The sequence below is a fragment of the Schistocerca piceifrons genome, chromosome X (assembly GCF_021461385.2).
Source record: "Schistocerca piceifrons isolate TAMUIC-IGC-003096 chromosome X, iqSchPice1.1, whole genome shotgun sequence".
In the NCBI taxonomy this organism is placed as follows: domain Eukaryota; kingdom Metazoa; phylum Arthropoda; class Insecta; order Orthoptera; family Acrididae; genus Schistocerca; species Schistocerca piceifrons.
The window spans coordinates 745,886,647-745,910,397 of NC_060149.1; the positions used below are offsets into that span (position 1 = coordinate 745,886,647).

Below are 23,751 nucleotides of genomic sequence, written 5' to 3' on the forward strand. Positions count from 1 at the left end.
CAGATGGTTTGTACTGGCGAAAGAGTAATGCTGGTTCCTTATCACCTCGTCGTCATCGGGACGCTAAGTCCTAACTTATCTAGGCGCTTCAGTCTGGGACCGCGTGACCGCTACGGTCGCAGGTTCGAATCCTGCCTTGGGCATGGATGTGTGTGATGTCCTTAGGTTAGTTAGGTTTAAGTAGTTCTAAGTTCTAGGGGACTGATGACCACAGATGTTAAGTCCCATAGTGCTCAGAGCCATTTGAACCATTTGAACCTAGCTTATCTTTGTACGATTAGTAATTTGTCAATTTAAGTGGTAAGGTTTTCTATGTAAATTTATTTTTCGTTGTCGAAAGACTTTAGCTGACTAACTTGTGTAATTTTGACTCAATCGTCAATCAAACATTCAGTTCCGGTTCAAGTACTTAACGCATTCAGGATAGTACAACAGCTGTCGACAACATACCTCAGGTTTGCAGTCATTTTATGCATTTGGAGATCCGTTTCGCTTCTTTTAAGTAACTGTATAGCTCTTTTGGGAAGCCTCATGTCATACAAAGAAGCACCTGATGGTGAAGGAGTTGGTAGCAGATGGAGCACTTTGAATAGCAGTTTCAGTCGTTTCTTTCCCTATTACTGATGGTATCCTAGATTTTGCTCAGTACTGAACACTATGATTTTAAATGTACCTTAGTTCGGGATTGCAGGTGAAGTCGGAGTGCCATACTTGATAACATTTACTCTAATTCCTTCTTCGCTGACCTCACATTGTGAGGACCGTGAGCTTCCGCTGTCGGATGTAGCTGTTTTGGCCTCTAGACTTACAAGGAGTGACAAATACATCACGGAAGTGGCAAGTCCACACTGAGCTGTCCACACGACCCGCTGAGCATAATAACATACAGTTCGTTGTCCTAATGTGTAATTCGTAAGCCAGACACGTGCACGTGTACCTACGTCTCGTACAATGTGAAGGACACTTCCTGGCATATAGGTAGCAGTAACGTCTACCTTCTGTAAAGAGAAACAAAGAAATTCTGTTCTTTCACCTTCACTCATGAGGACGCCACGCATTTGTTGTCGCTTTAAGAAGAGAAGTATATCAAGACCTGTTAATGTTCACAAGTTTGAGAAACTGCGTAACTTATAACTACTGCTACGGTCAACTCGTGGCCTTAAATCAATGCACCACGGACTGCTTCCACACAAAACGTTAATCCATACAGTGCCCTATTACGTGTCCAGTGCCTGAATTTACGAATTATGGGCTCTACGGTCACATAAGAACAGTTCGGAACTGCCAGCGTTCTGGTTGCACTGACATATCTTAGTGCTAGTCTCTTCAGTAATGAGCTCTTATGCTGCAAAGAAATCATGATGCAATTATCAAACGCGATCTGAGTAATAGATATGGAACATGGAAGGCGCGAAGCTTGCACTGTAACCTCCTGTCGTCATCGAGGAGGTCGTTACAGACGCATTACAACCGGCCCGGTAGGGGAGATGACGGACGTGGCCGTGGCCTTGCTGAAGAAAACAGCTCGGCATTTTCCTCAAGTTACTGACGGAAGCCAGGGAAAGTTTTAATTAGGTTGAGGAAGAGATTAGTGTTTAACGTCCCGTCGACAACGAGGTCATTAGAGACGGAGCACAAGCTCGGATTAGGGAAGAACGGAGAAGGAAATCAGCCGTGCCCTTTCGAAGGAATCACCCCGGAATTTGCCTCAAGTGATTAAAGGAAATCACGGAAAACCTAAATGAGGATGGGAGGACGTGGGTTTGAACAGTCGTCCACCCGAATGTGGGTTAAGTGTGCTAACCACTGCGATACCCATCTCGGTTTAATAAGAATGAGGAACTAAATACTCTTTTTTCCGAATAAAAGTAAATTGTCCTACCAACTGTTCCAGCTCGCTTGGTTGAATTTCCAGAGGACTGTCTGTCCTTGTGAACAATATTGGAATACTTTGAATGCAACTAGTGACATAACAACATTTTTGTTTATTATTTGTTCATTTTACTAGAACCGAGAAAAGCTTGCTCGCCACATTTTCGACTTACAACTGCTCCATCACCACCCCACAGACGAAAACTTCTTAAGTTCTTCTCGACATGAACAGAAAGAACAGATTCGGACGAGATGAGATTAAGGATAGCGCTGCGAGACGATGAAATTTATGTGTTCGTTTTGTAACCTTTTTCGTTAGGCCTTGTTGATAATTACAAGACAGGTACTGGGTTGTGTCTTGAACGATGATGAGAATGCGAAAATGACGAAGCTTCGACACATTTGAAAACCTAAGGAAAACCAAGGTACAGCTGAAAAGGTCGTTAGAAAACGTAGGACTCAGCGCGAGAAGAAAGTTTTCATTTACGGTAAAAGCGAAACTGATAGCAAATTATCTTAAATTAAATTATGAGCCATCATGTAAGTTTTGATAACGGTTTGAGAATATTCCAATATCATACTAGCTACAGATAACAAATACATTAAAAGTGTGCAACAACAGAAACGTGTGGTCAGTGTTTATGAGTCATAGTACTTTTGATGACGTCATATTTCCATGAGGTAAAATCAAGCAGGAAGTTCTGTTTGTCTGAACGGTACCCAAACTAACATTAAATGGTTGTCTTAGCCACTCGAAATGAAGTCAACTGTGAGTGATGGGCAGCGATCTTTGTGGTCTTCAAAAGCACAAGAGAAAGTCCTTAAATGTTAGTCACTTGAAATTCGCTAATACCCAATAGCAGTTCTCGCCAGAACGCATTTCGACGGATACAGAAACGTGGACAAACATAATTGATACACCTTTCGACCAACCCTGTGACGCTGAACCACGAAATCGAGGCCTGTGAATGGCACACCTCACTACGTTAGGAAATAATGTTGTGAAGCCGACGCCTAAGCTTCTTTGGACATATCCCATGCATAAATCATGCTGATATCGAGAACAGGGAAATGAGTGGCACATTGATTCGTACCTCCCTCTATCACCTGATGGTCCCCATTTGTCGAGCTAAAGCTGGCGATCATCAGAGGGTCAAAGATAATTAAACTTCAGTTGCGAAACTCGCGGCGGACTGCAGTTTCGTAGGTAGGTCAGTCCAGACGCCGATGGAGTTTTTCATTTTCTGCCTCGGACGCTGAGATATTGTAATCCAATGACACTTTATGCTGAGGATGAAGCAGCGACCAGTGAGTATCGACGGATATTCTGAACTTGATTCAGCTGTTGGCTATTCGGAAGCTATAGTTAGTAACATACTGAGGAAATGAGCGTTGAGGGTAGACGTTCTAGTGGACGTCATCTTCATCTAACCTGTTATGAAGTGTCATGAATGTACCTTTGTTCGTTACTGAATGTTTGTGCATTGTAGTGTCATATAAATGCAGACTGAAGTGAAGAATGAAAATTTGTACCAAGGCGTGATTGGAACCCAAGTCTCCTGTTCACTAGCCACATGCATTCACCATTACGCCACCGTGACACAGTGGCATTGCATAGCTGCACAGACTACCCTACCACGGCTACCTCCCCAGTCCAAATTCCCATTCACTCCTCAGCCCACTATGTAACTCGAACGGCATTGCAGAGGTTCTCCAGTTGTTTGAGAATAGCATCTCACAACGAACGAAATTGGGGGTCCTGCCTTAAATCCAGGCGTAGGTGCTTTAATCAGATGAAAATATATCGTTCCAGAGATCTTGTCAAGTCTCAAACATCGATGATGTATATATGCAAACTGAAGCGACGAATGAAAACTTGTGTCATGGCCGGTATTCGAACTTGGGTCTGCTGCTCACAAGGAACATGTGCTCATCACTACACCACTCTGGCACAGTGGCTTTTTTCAACTGCATGGACTACCCTAGCATGCCTCTCTCCTCAATCCAAATCCAAATTACCGTTCACGCTTCAGCCCACTTGGTATTCCCCCCAAACTGGAACAGCATTGCACAGGCTTTCCAGCTTCAGTCAGCATATAAACATCATAGATGTTTGAGACTTGAAATGGTCTCTTGAACCATACAGTTTCATTTCATTGTGATGCTGTTTCTATTTTGCAATGGGTGAAAGGAAGGGAGAGAGTGAAACATGATGTTAGCTCCCCATCCCCTCCCTCCTCAGAATTCCGGTATTTTATAGCGACTAAAATTTGTTACATCACCTGATTACCTCGGAGTTTAGAGTCGCCATATAAGGGATGGTTCGCGACCTGTGGATCAACTATGGTAAAGTTCCATAATTCGTGTTTACCGATACCACAACGGTCAATGTTGCACTCAGTACCAGAGCTTGTAGTCTTCGAAATAAATGTTCCAACTATTTATCATTGTCGAAAATCAGAGGGGTCTGTCATATCTTCTGGACTAGCCACTTGCACGGACTAATACCAAATGTACGCCATGCCTACTGCAGATTAACGTGTCATCGCAAGAAAAATAAAAGACAGATTCAGAGCACATTTGATCGGCGTTGTTATCTTGTAGAGTTGATGAGCTCAAGTAGATAAGTGCTCCCGTTGTTTTGATACACGGCTGTATGGCCTTCTTACGACGGACCGAGTCAATGACGGCAGGTGCTCGATTTTCCGGAGACCGGTGCACTCCATCTATAGGAAGTGTGCAGGAAATGTCGAGATCTCTTAAGAGTGGAGGCTGAGAGCGGAACACCATTTGTCTCTCAACCAGGAAAAAATTACTGAAGTCAGATGGAGTTGAAATTACAAGTAGGCGGTTGAAATGACGCGAGGCAACCCGGTGGCCAGTGCGATGTGGCGAGACGTGGAGTGACAGGGCTCACCTGTGCGATCGTGGCGACTGCCAGGCCGAACGTGAGCGCGATCTGCACCGTGGTGGGCGCGTAGCCGTCCGTCCACTTCGCAGTCGTCGAGCCGCAGCCCAGGAGCACCAGGAAGAAAGTTCCCACGAATTCGGCAGCCAGTTGCCGCCAGATGGTGCGCGTGTCCGTCACCTCGTGAAGTCCGATTATCGCCTTAGCACCTGCAACAGCCACACGCACAACTTCAGAAAAAGTAGCTCGATCACATATCGGCCTCCGTCTGAAAGTGGAAAAAGGAAGGAAATTTGGAGTTAAATGTCTCCTCGGCATCAAAGTCATTAGCAACGCAACACCACCTCATTAGGAGATGGATGGGGGCAGGAGGAGTTGGAGCGATGAAAAAATTTTAGTTAACTATGGTAAGACTAAATCAGGGTCGTCGGACGCGCTTTCGGGACTACACTTCTCCTGAATGCGAAAGCGTGCTCCAGGATTTCTTTGAAGTAGTTATGCACTTTTAGATTTGTAATGGCAGTACCACTAGAATTAAGGTCGATGAGTCTCATTAGGTTATTTTTAGACATTTGGTTCTTGCTTCTGACACTGGTGTGTACGTAACTGCTTCCACGCAGCATCTCTGTCAACAAGAACAACTATTACTTAACTACACTATGAACTAATATTTCAATCACTGCATTGCAATTTTGTCACCAACAGATTTGCTAAAGCTGCATTCGTCGTAGCGCGCTAGCTAGCGAGACACGGATATGATCTACACCTGGATCGAATTCGTGAGGGGGAATAACCGACTGTTAGTCCTGTATAGAGGGCAGGCAGAGTGTGCTTTTTCGGAGATTTTACACTCGAAAAGACAACTGCCGTCCGTTAGGCTAACTAACGACTGTGGTGATAGGAAGGGGATCTCGCCACAAAGATAAAATAAAAGCCAAATAATGAAAACAGAGGGCCTCGTGCGACTGTATGAACGTATGGAAGGAGAAATCTTTTTCATCCGTAACAAGTCTACAAACTGCCACATGTCAATATACACTGGTGTGAAAACTTAAAGGCGAAAGTAACTTACGCAATCTGTGTCACTGCCCAGTAACATAGATCGATGAAGCTTTAACCATACATAAAAAGAACTGGTACAAAATAGCACAGAAGCTGACTGGTAGTAATACGCATAGAGAGGAACAGAAATGAAAGTTTCATTCAAAGACAATAGTTACATTGAAGTCACTACGATTCATGATAATCCACTGGACGTTACAAAAGGCATAGGCTGAAGATAACGAAAGGTCCAGGCCGTGTAATCACCACGGATGGAAACGTGCTCCCATGCTGGCCACAATACTGGTAAGGAGTCCTTGTGGTAGGACGTTTAAATCCTCAACCATCGCGGCTGATAACTGCTGGCTGGTCATGGGAGTGTGTGGACGTACTGCAATACGTCTCCCCAACGCGTCCCACACATACTCGATGGGATTTACGTCGGGGGTATCGTCAGACCAGACCATGCGCCGAATATTCTTTTGTTCCAACTGCTCCCACGGTGTACCCTTCACCATGCACTATACAGCAGCTTTCAGGGTATTTGTTTGGATGTAGGATGTTTGCACATTATGCAGTTGTCTATAAGAAAGCAGTAGAGGCAGGAAGACATTTGGGGGATCGATCATTTCTGGTGCATGGACTGTCAGATGACGTGAACATAAATAAATGTAACTACTGTACATAAATCGTCCTAGAGTCATCTACTATGTAATGACACTGTCGTAGAAAACATTAACTACAGTAAAATACCTAGGCGTAATTATCTGGAGCGATCTAAAGCAGGATCCATAGAGCAAAAGCATATTTCAAACTCAGATTTATTTGCAGGAGTCCTAAGGAAGATAATCAACCCACGAAAGAAGTCGGTTACAAAACACTACTACTGATAAAATCGTGTTACATGGTTGGTTGTGGCTGACATGCTAAGCAGCTGCTTCAACATAAATGGCGCATTGGGCAGGCAGTGTCAGAAGCTTCAATTGCTCTGCCATGATCATGTTCTGTTAGTATGCCACCATTCGAAAAAAGAATGGCATATTTTTCTCAAAACACTTTTGGGCAAATTTAAAGAAACTTCATTCAACTAAGAACCTGACTGAGAACTCCATGTATGGATTTACGACCTGTGTGTACACCACACGAGTCCCATCCACACATCACTTAAAAGTTCTAAACCAGAATTTGCTTCCGTTTTCTGAAAGAAGTGTTTTGTTTCTAAAATAAGTGCCTCTATGTACATATGCACTGTCTGTATGAGAGAACATATACAGCGCTCTACCCTAATTCTGTTACCAGGGATGCCAGTACTTTGGAGATAGCATCATGTGCGAATGACATTTTGCTACATATAGCGGCTCTTCACTGTCATGCACAATCATAGGAACAGCCACTTTACTATTTGTGGAATGAGTTTAGAAGTATAGAAAAAACAACGACAGATTAAAACACTGTTCGATGATTGCCAAATTATGACAATATAAAAACTACATGAAGAGAATAAACATGTTGCATTTCAAAATCAGGAACATGGAAGTTTGGGATGCCATACGCAAATTACATTTCAAAATGTTGGAGATGCAAATGCTGTATACAGAAGACTGTAATTTTAAAGGAACATTTGTTAATGGTACGAATAAGAGGAAAAGTGGTACCACATAACAATATTCTAAAGTGGAGGTGAGAAGGGGTATTATAAATTATCTGTTTGTAGTATAGAAATGCTATTGAGAATATTACAAAACATCTATTTGCTTAAAAAATGGATGGCTACATCGCATCAGCATGTGATGGGAATGGACGCTACATCATGTTATCCCATAGGTATTAGTAAAAAGCATCATAAACTGTCCCTGCAAAAATACAAAAAATGCTCTGCCATAGTGACAACACTGTCTACAAACTTTAAAAATGTTGTTATTCTTATTGCTTGGAGGAGGGTGCTTGGTACAGATTTTAATGTCCCTGGTTATACATATCGAGTGAACGAATATCGCCCTAGACTAATTGGGGCCCTGTATCTTCGAAGTGCTCTGAGGCTCTGTACTGAGGAACATTGTTTAACACATATTGCACATTAGTTGTGTTGAGAAATGATGAATTACTTATAGCAGTGCACTATCAGAGTGAAAATGGCATAACAATCGTTACTCATTTAAATATAGTACAACTGATGTAAAAATGCCTACAGCACACGTATTGCGATGGCAGAAAGTATGCCAAGGGAATGGTATGATAATAGCATTCCACTTTTCGGAAGGAGAACATGTAAAAAAATGGTTCAAATGGCTCTGAGCACTATGGGACTTAACATCTGAGGTCATCAGTCCCCTAGAACTTAGAACTAATTAAACCTAACTAACCTAAGGACATCACACACATCCATGCCCGAGGCAGGATTCGAACCTGCGACCGTAGTGGTCGCGCGGTTCCAGACTGAAGCGCCTAGAACCGCTCGGCCACACACGCCGGCGAGAACATGTATCTCCTATAATTAAAATAGTGCTACTGTTATTGGTAGGTGTCTAGATTTTAATGTCCCTGACAATACATATAGATTAAATGAATAAAGCACTATCAAATGGGCATATACAAATCATTTGGTATGTAATGGGGAAAAACAGAACTTTCTGCCGCCACTAGGCACTGCGTGAAAGACTTGATGAACAGTTCTTCTTTGAGTAAACTCTGGGTAAAAAGTGCAAAAAAGGAAATTGTAAATATACACAGAAATCGTAGAGCAAAATGAACCCGAAGACTCTTGTGCACTGTCAGACAACTACAGGGAAAGCCTTGTGCTGTAATTGTATGATCAGTACCTGGATGATATATTCCTTGAAGGTCGTTGTAATACAATGGGGGGATTGCTACAATTTCCAAGCCATAACTGGAAATGAATTTTGTAAAAATTTGAAGTCGTGTACCTCTGGTAACCTATAAAGATAGGATCGATGTTGTATTCAGTGTAAATGTATAACAATGCGCTGTTAAAGTGGTGGAATGAATTACGTCAGTACTACGCGTCTCTCTAACATCCGTTCGTTTAATATATATTGTGCATTAACGTTTTCATAAAAGATGAATTTTTAAGGGACTTACACAAGAAAATGGCCGAAGCCATCATTAATCGTTGAATCATGATAATATGTACGAAATGATCTCGTAAGGGGTTGGCCGGAGGACTGGATGGTGCCGTGGTATCTCGCCTATCTGCACTAGGCGTTGGGTGGTTGGCGGGGGATAGGATGAAGAGCTCAGTCCCCAATCAAGACAATGTGAGCTCTGTGCTTATAGTGAACTTACGCATGTGCTGTGCCAGTGGCAGGCTCAATGCACACAACAGTGACATACCTTCAGTCTACTGCAGGAGCAGCCGTGGCGAGGACAAGTACAGCTTCCAGTCAGTTTTGGGCAGTACAATGCATCAAGCATACACTGCACAGAAGATAGCCATCTCATTTTCTTGTTTTAAATAAAGTGCACAGCTCTCCCTTTCCTATCAAAGAGGTGGTAGCAGTGTGAGTGTGGTAAATTGCTTAGTGTACTTTATTAATGTCTTGCGTGTGTGTGTGTGTGTGTGTGTGTGTGTGTGTGTGTGTGTGTGTGTGTGTGTGTGTATGTGTGTGTGTGAGAGAGAGAGAGAGAGAGAGAGAGAGAGAGAGAGAGAGAGAGAGAGAGGAAGGAAGTGGGCGGGTTCCTTGCAATGGAACATATACTTGGTATGTAACAAGACTGTATTTGTTACACTGTGATAATTGTTTAACATTAAACTATTGGGATATTAGTGCATTTTTTAAATAATTCGCTGTGGTGATAGCTGTTAAACATTTACAGTTTCATATTTACATGCATAATCTTGAAAAATTGGTACTTGTGTAATACTGGGAGAAAATCAACAAAATTGAAATGAACTGCCCCAAAACTATAAATATAACTTTCATTTGTGCTGGTTAAAGATGGAATATCAATTGATTTGTTTAAATCATGCAGTGTGACGGTACTTGTTAAGCATTTAGAGTCTCGTATTTATGTATGTCTTTGGAATACTGGGGGAAAACCTACAAAACTGTAACGAATTACCCCTAAACTATAAATAGCATCATGTGTTGATGTACTTGTAAAAAGTACCATTGAGCGATACTCTGCTGTAAATTGCAAAATAGAAATTGCAGATATTACCTCAGTTTGCTGCTGCTGTTGCTTCTGTTGACTGACTGACATAGAGATCGATGAAGAGTGATGGTTGAGTGCCTGGTGATACGGGGGTCGAATTCGACCAGTAGGAAAACAATGAAGTAGTAGGGAGGGGGAGACAACCATTTGGGTCATAAACTACAGTCATTAATTTATAGTATTTTGTTATAAATTAGACTTGCATCAACGTAATTTAGAATAGGAGAGAGCAGTTTTTTACATTAGGCTAAAAGCATCTCGGGGTCATTTCGTTATGTCACAGCTCAATGAGCGGTTTGTTTACATTAGGTCATTATGGTAAAAATATTTGGTCATTAATAAGATCCTAAATAAGCAAAACAAAGAACATAAACGAGCAGTTTGCTTACGTTAGGTCCATAAATTAGACTGACTTATTTACATATGGTCGCTATGCCAAGTGGCCAGCTTGTTTACATAAGAAGAATAATCCTCTCATTGACCCAGGACGCCCACTGTTCCACTATTGGCGGCATGCAAGAAACGACAATGAAGTTTATTACACGCTTCAATATGCAATTGGTTAGAATTCAGCACAACTGCAAAAACTACGTCGTAGAAACCTTTCAGATATTCGAGTGATTCTTCTCACAGACATGATTTCAGTGTAACATATAACAACAAAATGTCGGTGGTGTGTAGAAATAATTTAACTTTCTTGTTTCACATGTCGTTCACTATCTTTCATGTTTAATGCAATTGTTACAATTCCAAAAAGTTTCAGTCGAAATTTCTTCTGTAATATTGATGTCAGTTCTATTACACTTCAGGAAACTAAATCATGAACCCGGAGATTACTCCGGTGACCGACCTACGGGTAGTTTTGTAAATCGTCTCATCTACCACTGCCCCATCTGGAGGCAGAACTATTGGGCGTTATTGGAGCAGTAAATGACAGCAAAATGCCTGGTATTACACTGGTATGCGAAACTTAAGGAAGAAAGTAACTTCTGCATGATGTGTCACTGCTAAGTAACATAGCCGGATGAAACTTGGACCATGCGTTAGAAAGATCTGATACAGTACAGTAAAGAAGATAACTGAAAGAAATACGCAATGAGACGAAGAGAAATGACACTTTTATTCAAAGACAGTAATTTCACTGAAGTCACCGTGGTTCATTATGGTTCCCTAGACATAACAAAAGGTGGAACGTGGTTCGTAACAGGCTGTATAATCACCAAGGATGGCAAAGCAAGCTCTGCAACGACATACTACAAAACGTCTCCCCAACGCGTACACCACGTGCTCAGTGGGATTTATGTCGGGGGTTCGGACAGGCCAGTCCATTCACCGAATATCCTCTCGTTCCAAGAGCCTTTGCACTTGTGCTCTTCGATGCGGTCACGCATTGTCATCCATAAAAAGGAAGTCAAGGGTGAAAGCACCCAGAAGAGACGCACATGGGAAAGGAGTACAGTGTCGGAATAACTTAAGCGGTAGGTGTACCACGCAACATTATGCCTCTCAATGCCATAACACTTGGGTCAAAAAAACGATCATATTCGTCCATGTTCCTGGGTGCTTTACGTACTCCCACCTCTCACCGTATGAACGTACGTAATGCACCTAGTAACAATGTTGAACACGATCGTTTTGGTAGCCCAGGAGGTATAACGTTCCATAAGTACACTGACCTCCAAACCTTTGAACACAGTACCCCACAGGTTAATGTTCTTGTGACACTGAACTCCTTCCTCATGTACGTATTTTTAAGGGTGCTATCGGCCGTGACTTCATTTTTGTTGACGACGACGAACGACCGCTTCGAGCTGCACAGGCGAAGGAGCTCTTGGAACGCGAGGATATTCGGCGAATGGACTGGTTTGTCCCGTCCTCCGACTTAAATCCCATCCAGAACGTGTGGAATGTGTTGAGCATTGGAACTCTCTATCTCAAGAACTCTTTACTAACCTTAGGGCCAGTGTAGGAGCACTTTGCAGAGTATGCATTGACGTGTGTGGTAATCACACACTCTGTGAGTAACCATATTCCGCCTCTTGTAATGTCCAGAAGACCATCATGTATCGCGGTGACTAGAGTGTAATTACTGACTTTGAATAGAAGTATCATTTCCGTTCGTTCCATTGCATATTTCTTTCAGTTACCTTCTGAACTATACTGCAACATTTCTTTCTATGTACAGTCCAAGTTTCATCGAGCACAGTACTTAACAGGGACACATCATGGGAAAGTAACTTTCGTCTGTAAGTTTTGTACAACAGTGTATTTACCCTTTGAGCCTTGTGACTGTGAAGCACTGTTCTGACAATCAGATGAACCAGCAAGGTTCGGTCCACTATGTAGAAATACTTTTTATAGCTTTTAAGAGAAAAAAGCAGAAGTACAGTTTATAGTTTATCAACAACCGCCGGCCGCTGTGGCCGAACGGTTCTAGGCGCTTCAGTCCAGAATCGCACGCCTGCTACTGTCGCAGGTTCGAATCCTGCCTCGGGTATGGATGTGTGTGATGTCCTTAGGTTAGTTAGGTTTAAGTTGTTCTAAGTCTAGGGGACTGATGACCTCATATGTTAAGTCCCATAGTGCTTAGAGCCATTTGAACCATTTTGAGCCACCAACAACCAACGTTTGATAGCCTCTAAAATAGGTCGTTGTCTTCGAAACAACAACATATTCGATCTGGACATTTATTGCATTTGTTTACTTATTTACGATATCGTTTCTGGTTATTGTCCGTTTCTGAGGTAATAGTTCACCACTGGGTGAACCAATGCATATTCATTACTCCTAAGATTTGTCACATGCTACTCCTGGTCCTCGCACAGTGATAAATAAGCGTGCGTATATACATGAATTTGATAGGAGTTATTATATAAAACACTAAGTTCTTTTATGCAGATGAAGAGAAATCCTGTTTTCGTATGCATATGAAGGGAAATATGTAAATACGGTCCCACGAGGACGATGTCCTGTTAACATGAATATGCATTGAAGCCCTTTATAATAGGCTGTTACTTGGGAAAGGCACAATAGTCGAAATCGCGATCGCAAAAACAAAAAATTAATAACAGTCCAGGCGGACATATGTTGTCGTTTGTAAAATACTGCACCATTGTGGACTCAAGTAAACAGAAAATAATCACAAGGATACTAAGTCCGAAGCTATCTGTTGTCGCTTTCCATTACTCGTCTAACCATCAATCAATTCTTTCCATGATTATATTCTAGCGTGGAATATAATGATCCAATAATAACCGATAGTCTTTCCATACTTGTTAACAAAAACGGTTGATTTTTCTCCTGTTGTTTCTAGTACTGTGCACTTCCCAACTATAAGAAAATGTGAGAGTCATTGCTATAAATATAGCAGTGATTTTTATATTAGTCATTGGTTCCTCTTTCGGAGGGAAGATGAAGATATTGTGTAAATAACGAGATAGCACATCAGTACATCATATCACATGATGATGGCGCCTCGGCTTGTCGTCGAAACGTCGAGTCATTTTGCCATTCACACCCCGTATCATACTTGAGCAGTTTACTTGAAGACGTTCGTCGGGAAAGATTTCAATCCCAAAGCTACGATATTCTTCGAGAGAAGGCTCATTATTTATGGAAATGGAAAAGAAATGACGGAAAATGGTTTTGTCCTCGGTTACTTCCTTCCTCTCCGAGTGAGGAGCAAAAAATTGAATACTGGCTCTTTAGAAGTCAGCGACTTGGAAAGGTGCGATATTTGTCAGAACTTATGGGTGCTTACGTTATGTCAGTATTTTAGCCCTGTGGGGAATGGTTTAGCAACTAAATGTAAAGGACAGAATTTTTTAACCAGGTAGACCATTAAAATGGGTCAAGAAAAAGTAGGCGATAGGATGGTTTCCCCTTTGCAGCTCACTTTCTAATGACACATCATTGGATAAGTATGGTTACCGTTTGAACTAAGGGGTGCTTAAGCTATGCCACTAATTTAGCCCTGTGGAGAATGATTTAGTAACTAAATGTGGTCGACCAGAATTATTCAACCAGGTAGCTCATTAAAATGGTTTCATGAAACGTAGATGATCGGATGGTATCCCCCATTCCAACTCACTTTCCAATGATTCGTCATTTGATAAGTATGATTACCGTCTGTTCTGTAGCGTTCATTAGAAGTGGATCATCATTCCGCTCTCTCACATCAGTCGCATCCATTTGTTGGGTATTGGTAACATTATTGATAGAAGTGATATCAGGACGGTGAAATCAGTTATTGTTTACTTGCAGCTTTCGTGCTTGTGGAATGTGCGTTGTCTGTTCTCTAATAAAAAACAGTCAAGGTGCCCGTAAACGGTTGAATGGGAAATTGTTAAGGGCGAATGGATTAAACACTAAATACAGAAACATCCGACTGCCCAGCAGAAAGAAGTCTTTTAAAGTTGTTCAGCGGGATGCAGTGACAGAGGTGTACAAAGTCCTCAACTACGGCCCACACACCGTTTACAGATCAACTTGCGGTGCACACTTCACATCAATCGACACTAGACCATCAGCAAAACCACATCTGAAAACACTCTTCCCTGCTTGCAGTTTCCTCATTATTATTCGGTACAGGACTAAATCAGTGACTTGGTGTGAATCAGCTGTAAGTCTACAGTGCGCTCTTCCTTCATTTCAGGATATGTAAGATGCTGTCCGCTTGCGCTTCGCCACATCCACACCTACACTCCTGGAAATGGAAAAAAGAACACATTGACACCGGTGTGTCAGACCCACCATACTTGCTCCGGACACTGCGAGAGGGCTGTACAAGCAATGATCACACGCACGGCACAGCGGACACACCAGGAACCGCGGTGTTGGCCGTCGAATGGCGCTAGCTGCGCAGCATTTGTGCACCGCCGCCGTCAGTGTCAGCCAGTTTTCCGTGGCATACGGAGCTCCATCGCAGTCTTTAACACTGGTAGCATGCCGCGACAGCGTGGACGTGAACTGTATGTGCAGTTGACGGACTTTGAGCGAGGGCGTACAGTGGGCATGCGGGAGGCCGGGTGGACGTACCGCCGAATTGCTCAACACGTGGGGCGTGAGGTCTCCACAGTACATCGATGTTGTCGCCAGTGGTCGGCGGAAGGTGCACGTGCCCGTCGACCTGGGACCGGACCGCAGCGACGCACGGATGCACGCCAAGACCGTAGGATCCTACGCAGTGCCGTAGGGGACCGCACCGCCACTTCCCAGCAAATTAGGGACACTGTTGCTCCTGGGATATCGGCGAGGACCATTCGCAACCGTCTCCATGAAGCTGGGCTACGGTCCCGCACACCGTTCGGCCGTCTTCCGCTCACGCCCCAACATCGTGCAGCCCGCCTCCAGTGGTGTCGCGACAGGCGTGAATGGAGGGACGAATGGAGACGTGTCGTCTTCAGCGATGAGAGTCGCTTCTGCCTTGGTGCCAACGATGGTCGTATGCGTGTTTGGCGCCGTGCAGGTGAGCGCCACAATCAGGACTGCATACGACCGAGGCACACAGGGCCAACACCCGGCATCATGGTGTGGGGAGCGATCTCCTACACTGGCCGTACACCACTGGTGATCGTCGAGGGGACACTGAATAGTGCACGGTACATCCAAACCGTCATCGAACCCATCGTTCTACCATTCCTAGACCGGCAAGGGAACTTGCTGTTCCAACAGGACAATGCACGTCCGCATGTATCCCGTGCCACCCAACGTGCTCTAGAAGGTGTAAGTCAACTACCCTGGCCAGCAAGATCTCCGGATCTGTCCCCCATTGAGCATGTTTGGGACTGGATGAAGCGTCGTCTCACGCGGTCTGCACGTCCAGCACGAACGCTGGTCCAACTGAGGCGCCAGGTGGAAATGGCATGGCAAGCCGTTCCACAGGACTACATCCAGCATCTCTACGATCGTCTCCATGGGAGAATAGCAGCCTGCATTGCTGCGAAAGGTGGATATACACTGTACTAGTGCCGACATTGTGCATGCTCTGTTGCCTGTGTCTATGTGCCTGTGGTTCTGTCAGTGTGATCATGTGATTTATCTGACCCCAGGAATGTGTCAATAAAGTTTCCCCTTCCTGGGACAATGAATTCACGGTGTTCTTATTTCAATTTCCAGGAGTGTATTAATGATTTTAAAATATGTGCTTGTCGAGGCATTATGAAAAAATATGTTTTCGTTACAGCAGTTCTGAATAATTCGCGAAATTGCTACCATAAATGTGAAAAACAGCTTGAAAGAGGCTCGCACAACGACCGGCTCTTTAGTAGCCGGCTCGCTCCAGATTCGAATCAAGTCACGTCGCGTTTCCCCTTTCCGATAAATGGCGCACTTAAGGCGCATGCGCAACACAGAGAGTAGCCATTTTTAGGCCAACAGCCAGCCGCCAGCGGCCAGGTACGGCACGTTGCTCATTCTTTCCGCGTTTGAAGCCTGTCCCGTCCCGACCGTTACGGCTGTCGAGCGACAATCCGCCGGTGACAAGTAATGCTGCCCATTTGTCTGCTCGCGTTATAATAACTTCTCATAAAACGAATATTGAGCCACTGGCGGCTGCAGGTGAATACTCCCACTCGGGTCCGCTCTGCTTGACAGAGCCGTGACAAGATATAACGTTGCATTAGCGCCCACTAAACGATGCCAGCAAGGTGATAAACGTCCGTGTTTTACACTCTTCACAGCAGCACACATGGCTTTACACATTCCGCCAGCACACCCAGCAAGTAACATAAGGAAATTATCAATTCTGTGTCGTACGATACGCGAATACCTTTTATCGTATCTTTTTAATTTTTGAGTTTTTAGCCAACTGAGGACCGCAAATAACGTAATTAATTAATTTTCTTAGAATCCATTATGGTTCCAAAACCTGCTCATTTTCTGGCTGAAAACGACCCTACGTTCTTGTAAAGAAAAGATCTGATGCTTGGTTTTTCGATATGTCGTTAAGTATCTAATAAAATTTAGAATACAGTTTTGTTCTGTATCGTTTTTCCTGTCATATCTATTTTCTGAAAAATCTCCTTACTTTATGTAAAAAGATGTTATTAACTTTAATTTCAGAGGGAAAGTCAGTCTGGAATTGTGTATTCCGATAAAGTGGCCTTAAAAATTCCGCTGAGTCTTCTAGAATCTGTCACAGATTTTCTTATAATGCTTGTGCAGACTGAAACAATAGCTTTTCAAGGGTTTACATCTCACACTTGTTAATACCGGGTGACCAAAAAGTCAGTATAAATTTGAAAACTGAATAAATCACGGAATAATGTATATAGAGAGGTACAAATTGACACACATGCCTGAAATGGCATGAGGTTTTATTAGAACCAAAAAATACAAAAGTTCAAAAAATGTCCGAGAGATAGCGCTTCATCTGATCAGAATAGCAATAATTAGCATAACAAAGAAAGACAAAGCAAAGATGATGTTCTTTACAGGAAATGTTCAATATGTCCACCATCATTGCTCAACAATAGCTGTAGTCGAGAAATAATGTTGTGAACAGCACTGTAAAGCATGTCCGGAGTTATGGTGAGGCATTGGCGTCGGATGTTGTCTTTCAGCATCCCTAGAGATGTCGGTCGATAACGATACACTTGCGACTTCAGGTAACCCCAAAGCCAATAATCGCACGGACTGAGGTCTGGGGACCTGGGAGGCGAAGCATGACGAAAGTCACGATAATTCAAAAAATGGCTCTGAGCACTATGCGACTCAACTTCTGAGGTCATCAGTCGCCTAGAACTTAGAACTAATTAAACCTAACTAACCTAAGGACATCACACACATCCATGCCCGAGGCAGGATTCGAACCTGCGACCGTAGCGGTCACGCGGTTCCAGACTGAAGCGCCTTTAACCGCACGGCCACACCGGCCGGCAAATGGTTCAAATGGGTCTGAGCACTATGGGACTTAACATCCATGGTCATCAGTCCCCTAGAACTACTTAAACCTAACTAACCTAAGGACATCACACAACACCCAGTCATCACGAGGCAGAGAAAATCCCTGACCCCGCCGGGAATCGAACCCGGGAACCCGGGCGTGGGAAGCGAGAACGCTACCGCACGACCACGAGCTGCGGACACACACACGATAATTACCAAACGGCGCGCGCAAGAGATCTTTGACGCGTCTAGCAATATGGAGTGGTTCTAGTAAAACCTCATGTCATTCCAAGCATGTGTGTCAATTTTTACTTCTCTATCTACATTATTCCGTGGTTTATTAAGTTTTCAAATTTATACTGACTTTTTGATCACCCGGTATCTTAAATTAGCTATCTACCTCCATTAATGAAGATTCTGTATAAGTAAATGTTTCCTGCATAATTTTAGTCTTTCAACGTCTTATGTTCCGTTCAGCATTGTTGGCCTGTTGTTGTATGTGATCCACATGAGTTTATAGTTAATTTGTAATTCAGATCTTTATGATTTTCACTGCTTAATTCCAAGAGTCGAACGATTACCATTAAATAGTACCATCTGACCAGTAGTATCCAGACACCTCTATGCAGTGCTCTTTTTTTTAAAAAAAAGTTTGAGGATACTTCGACACTGGATATAATGCAGCGAAAATTAATTATACCTGAAGCATGGGATACCACATAAACGAAACTTCCTACTTCCTCGCAAATTCTGCCGCCAAGTTTTTGGTTTGAAACGATCAACTAGTCATTTTTCTCAAAAAAGTGCGATTTCTTGTTCCAAAGTTCAACATTCTGGACTATCAAATGGTTCAAATGGCTCTGAGCACGATGCCACTTAACTTCTGAGGTCATCAGTTGCCTAGAACTTAGAACTAATTAAACCTAACTAACCTAAGGAAATCACACACATCCATGCCCGAGGCAGGATTCGAACCTGCAACCGCAGCGGTCGCTCGGTTCCAGACTGCAGCGCCTAGAACCGCACGGCCACTCCGGCCGGCTCTGGAGGATCATTTAATTTTCTATCATACACACGTTTGTTCACTGCATTTTCACACGTAGGTTCAGGCTCAGGTTTACAGTTTCACTTTCGTCGTCCACTGATGTTGAACTTCCTGGCTTTTCACTTGCACAGGAATTATTGACAGTTTCTGGTTTTCAGATGCAGGAGAACAAGTAAAATAGTTTTTTAGTTTTCTGCTCATCTCTCACCTCCAACTTAACTTACAAGTTGCAATGAAAGACAGGTCACACTGTAAAATTTGGCACAACCGACAAGAATGGAACAGCAAACGCAAAAGAATAAAGAACAACAAAACTAAGATGACAATGAATGGCAAAGTATCATGGTAGCGGGACCGTAGAGACATCTATGGGTATCTCGGCGTTTGAGCGTACGCATATCCGTTTAGCACTACCATCAGCCATATATTAGCAGGCGAGGGCACTACATGCTTGTCGAACTGGCTGCCAGCGATTCAGTTGTCAGCGGTTGCCGCAGCTTTGAAATGCTTGAAATAGTCAATGACATCGCTTTTACCACCAAAAACTGCACTGGCATCGTTCATATTGCCATTACCAACACGAGAAGATGAAACAAAAAATTTACGTCCGTGAAATAAATCTTTGGCACTCTTCCAAGATCTCAACATTGTAAAAAAATTAATTTGTCGACGAAAAAGTTTAGGGGTACGCATCCCCCAGCGTTCCCCCAGAAAAACAGCACTGCCTCTATGTAATACGGAACTGACCACTAGTTGTCACGATGGGCGATCCAGCCAATATAAAAGGAGGCGGTGGAGGAGGAGTAACAGCAGAATGGTTTGGTCAAAGTGGACTCGTCTCTGGATGCCACCTGAGAAAATTCTTCAAGGACATCTTAACCCTTCAGAAGCTGCCTAGGTCGATTGCTGGCGATTGTGAAGTGGAAACGCAAGAAAGAACCATAGTTAAACCGAGACCAGGCAGCCCTCATGAACCGACGGAAAACGACCGTCGAGAATCGTGGAAGGTGGTCGCAAAAAATTACACACAATCGGCGGAAGGAATCACTCGTGAGCTTCAAAGTGGTACCAGCAGTCAGGTAGCACAATAACAGTGAATAGACAGTTAAAAAGAATGGGGTGCAATGGTCGAGCAGCTTCTCAAAGGCCACACATTTCTATAGCCAGCGCTAAGAGCTAAAGAGCGCTGCCACTGGACAGTAAATGACTAGAAACGAGTAATTTGAAGTGATGAAACGCGATATGCCCTGTGGCAATCCGATGGAAAGGTTTGGATTTGGTGAATGTCTGGAGAACATTACCTGGTTCAAATGGCTCTGAGCACTATGGGATTTAACAGCTCAGGTTATCAGTCCCCTAGAACTTAGACCTACTTAAACCTAACTAATCTAAGGACATCACACACATTCATGCCCCAGGCAGGATTAGAACCTGCGACTGTAGCGGTCGCACGGTTCCAAGCTGAAGCGCCTAGAACCGCTCGGCCACTCCGACCGGCGAACATCACATGGCATCATGTGTTGTGTCAACAGTGAAATATGGAGGAGGTGGTGTTACAGTGTAGGGGTGTTTTCGTAGTTAGGTTGTGGTTTCCTTATTGCGCTAAAAAAAAAAAAAAAATCACTAAATGTGGAAGGATTTGAACGCATGGTACAGCATTCTGTACTGTGTACAGTAGAGGAACAGTTCGTAAGTGAAGATTTTTTTTTTTTTTTTTTTTTTTTTTGTATCAGCGTAACAATGCGTTCTGTGATAAAGCAACATCTGCGAGACCATGGTCTGTGTACAATAACATTCCTGAAGTGGATTGGCTCGCCCTGAGTTCACAGCTGAACCCAACTGGACACGTTTGGAACGAGTTAGAACGACCGAGCGAGGTGGTTAACACCCCGGACTCCCTTTCGGGAGGACGACGGTTCAAACCCGCGTCCGGCCACCTTGTTTTCCGTGATTTCCTTAAATGACTTCAGGCAAATACCGGGATGGTTCCTTTGAAAGGGCACGGTCGACTTCTTTTCCCATCCTTCCCTAAATCCGACGAGACCGATGACCTCCCTGTTTGGCCCCTTTCCAGAAATCAACCAACAACAACAACAACAACAACAACGAGTTAGAACGTCGACTTCGCTCGATACCGAGCGTCGAATATCGCTGCCTTCTCTGGGAAGGGGTGCCATGCCTTCGTCATGGACTGTGTGGCTGATCCCGGCGTAGATTCGAGTCCTCCCTCGGGCAAGGTTAAGTAGTGTGTAAGCTTAGAGACTGATGACCTTAGCAGTTAAGTCCCATAAGATTTCACACACAGTTGATTTTTGCCATTCTTTCACAGACATTCAGACATCTCACTACAAGGGCCCTAGCACAGTTCAAGCCGTCAAAACGGCGAAGCATGGACACGCCTCATATTAATGTCAACTAACAGGTGCTGTGACACTTTTGATCAGGTAGTCGACGAAACTAGGTACATGAATTATCTTGAGAATTGAATTATTAGACGCTGGTGCTGAAGTATCGTGGAGTTCTTTATTCGGGCAGTACACGGATCACAGTGTACTGGTGCCAGATCTGAACTGACCTAAGCAACGACCCATCAACTGAAGCAGCGGAACAACAAATTAGTATTTGTATTTTGATCATAAATAATGGTAAAAGACGTACCGTCAGTTTAGCAACCACTACAGTGATAAATTATCAAAATAGCCATCAGCAGCATAAGTACACAGTGTGCAAATGTAGGTCAGAACTAGATAAATAATGGCTCCGAGAATCTATTTACTGTAAGTCACAATCCCGTTCTCTTACCATCCGGTCCCCGTAGATGCTTGACTTTTTCATCGCCTTTCAAGTACACACTGACAAAATCGTAACCTCCGTCGTTCACCTAACTATCTAGAAATATTTCATCCATGGCTGTGCATTTCAGAAGTAATATAGTGGTGCAGTGACTTACGGAAAAAAGAATCTTCATTTTGAAAGAGTTGGTCAACATCTGACACAATACTTCCTTGGAACACGATACAGAGCGGTTCAGCTGTTGCAGTTCTTTCGAGGAAGAATGGACCCACAGTTTGAGTGAAATACAGCAGCGTACTCTAGACCTAGAAATATTATCCCTAACGATTTCCTGACTACACAAATTGTTACGCACCCAAGAACATCGCATTGCCTTCGAACACAAGCACTACCACTCAAATGCCTTCTGTTTTTTTGCTTTTCTTAACGTTCATTTAGAGTAAGCTTTATTTGCATTCGGACATTTTCGTGGCGAATATGTAACAAACTACTTCATTTGTGTGGCCAAGATGTTCGTCATCACAACTCTTAATGGTTATAAAGACGGATTCGAAATACTTTAGGCAATAAATGCCACTAGAAGACGGTAGCAAGTCTCGTTGCCGTAAGTTCGTGCTGTTTTAACGATTATACCGGGCTGCATACGCCAGAAGAATTTAAATAAAAAAAGAGTAAATTTTATTCTTGTGTAAACAGTTTCCATTTACTTTCATGGGAGGACGACGGCTTTAAATCCGCGACCGGCCGGCCTGATTTAGTTTTTCCGTGATTGCCCTAAATCGTTTCAGGCAAATGCTGGGATGGTTCCCTTGAAAGGGCACGGCCGAGTTCCTTACCCATCCTTCCCTAACCCGATGGGACCGATGAGCTCGCTGTTCGGTACCCTCCCCAAAATCAACCAACCAACTTTTACCTTCAAAACTAGAATAGGTATGCATTTAAATTTCTACACAACTTCGATTAAAAATTTCTGTGCGCCAAGAAAAATATGCGACGTCGTGGTGAAAAGTAATGCGTCAGAATTTTTTATGTGGAAAGCCTTAAAGCTGAAACTTGCTGGCAGATTAAAACTGTGTGCCGGACCGAGACTGGGATTCGGGACATTTGCCTTTCGCAAGCAAGTGCTCTACCGACTGAGCTACCCAAGCACGACTCACGACCCGTCCTCTTAGCTTCAATTCAGTCAGAACCTCGTCTCCTATCCTCCAAACTTCACAGAAGCTCTCCTGCAAAACTTGAAGAAGTAGGATATTGTGGAGACATAGCTTTGCCAAGACTGGAGGATGCTACCAAAACGAAATTTTCACTCTGCAGCGAAGTTTGTGCTGTTATGATACTTACTGGCAGATTAAAACTGTGTGCCGGACCGAGACTCGAACTCGGGACCTTTGCCTTTGCCGGCCGCAGTAGCCGAGCGGTTCTAGGCGCTTCAGTCCGGAACGGCGCGACTGCTACGGTCGCAGGTTCGAATCCTGCCTCGGGCATTGATGTGTGTAATGTCCTTAGGTTAGTTAGGTTTAAGTAGTTCTCAGTTCTAGGGGACTGATGACCTCAGATGTTAAGTCCCATAGTGCTCAGAGCCAACCTTTGCATTTAGTGCTCTGCCAGGAAGTTTCATAACGGCGCACACTCCGCTCTGCAGAGTGAAAATTTCATTCTGGAAAGTCTTAAAGCTTTTTAAATGAAACAAACTTTATTAACATTCTATATATTTACTATTGACGTTTACATATTTATTTCCTAAAATAACCAGCATGGAGACGAACACATTTCTCCCAACGAGAGACTGGTTTGTTGATACCCTGTAAAATGTTCAAATTTGTTGACAAAGTCTCAGACTCAGCTCCGCTTCCACCGCTTCATCATTATCAAAGTAAAGACATCGAAGGTGTTCTTTAAGTGTTGGAAACAGATGAAAATCGGATGGGGCCAAGTTGGGACTGTATGGGAGATGATCGATGACACTGAACCCAAGGCATCGGGTTGTTGCAAATTTCGCAGCGCTCGTGTGTGGTCTGGCATTGTCACGCTG

General features: G+C 43.5%; 1 protein-coding gene across 1 annotated transcript in view; it reads right to left on the reverse strand.

Moving 5' to 3' along the window:
- The window catches only part of LOC124721977 (aquaporin AQPAn.G), a 168,627-nt gene that overhangs the window by 134,895 nt on the left and 9,981 nt on the right, over positions 1 to 23,751 (reverse strand). Inside the window, exon 2 of the mRNA XM_047247145.1 lies at positions 4,790 to 4,989. Within this exon, the coding sequence (XP_047103101.1) occupies positions 4,790 to 4,989 (200 nt within the window). The remainder of the gene's footprint in view (positions 1 to 4,789; positions 4,990 to 23,751) is intronic.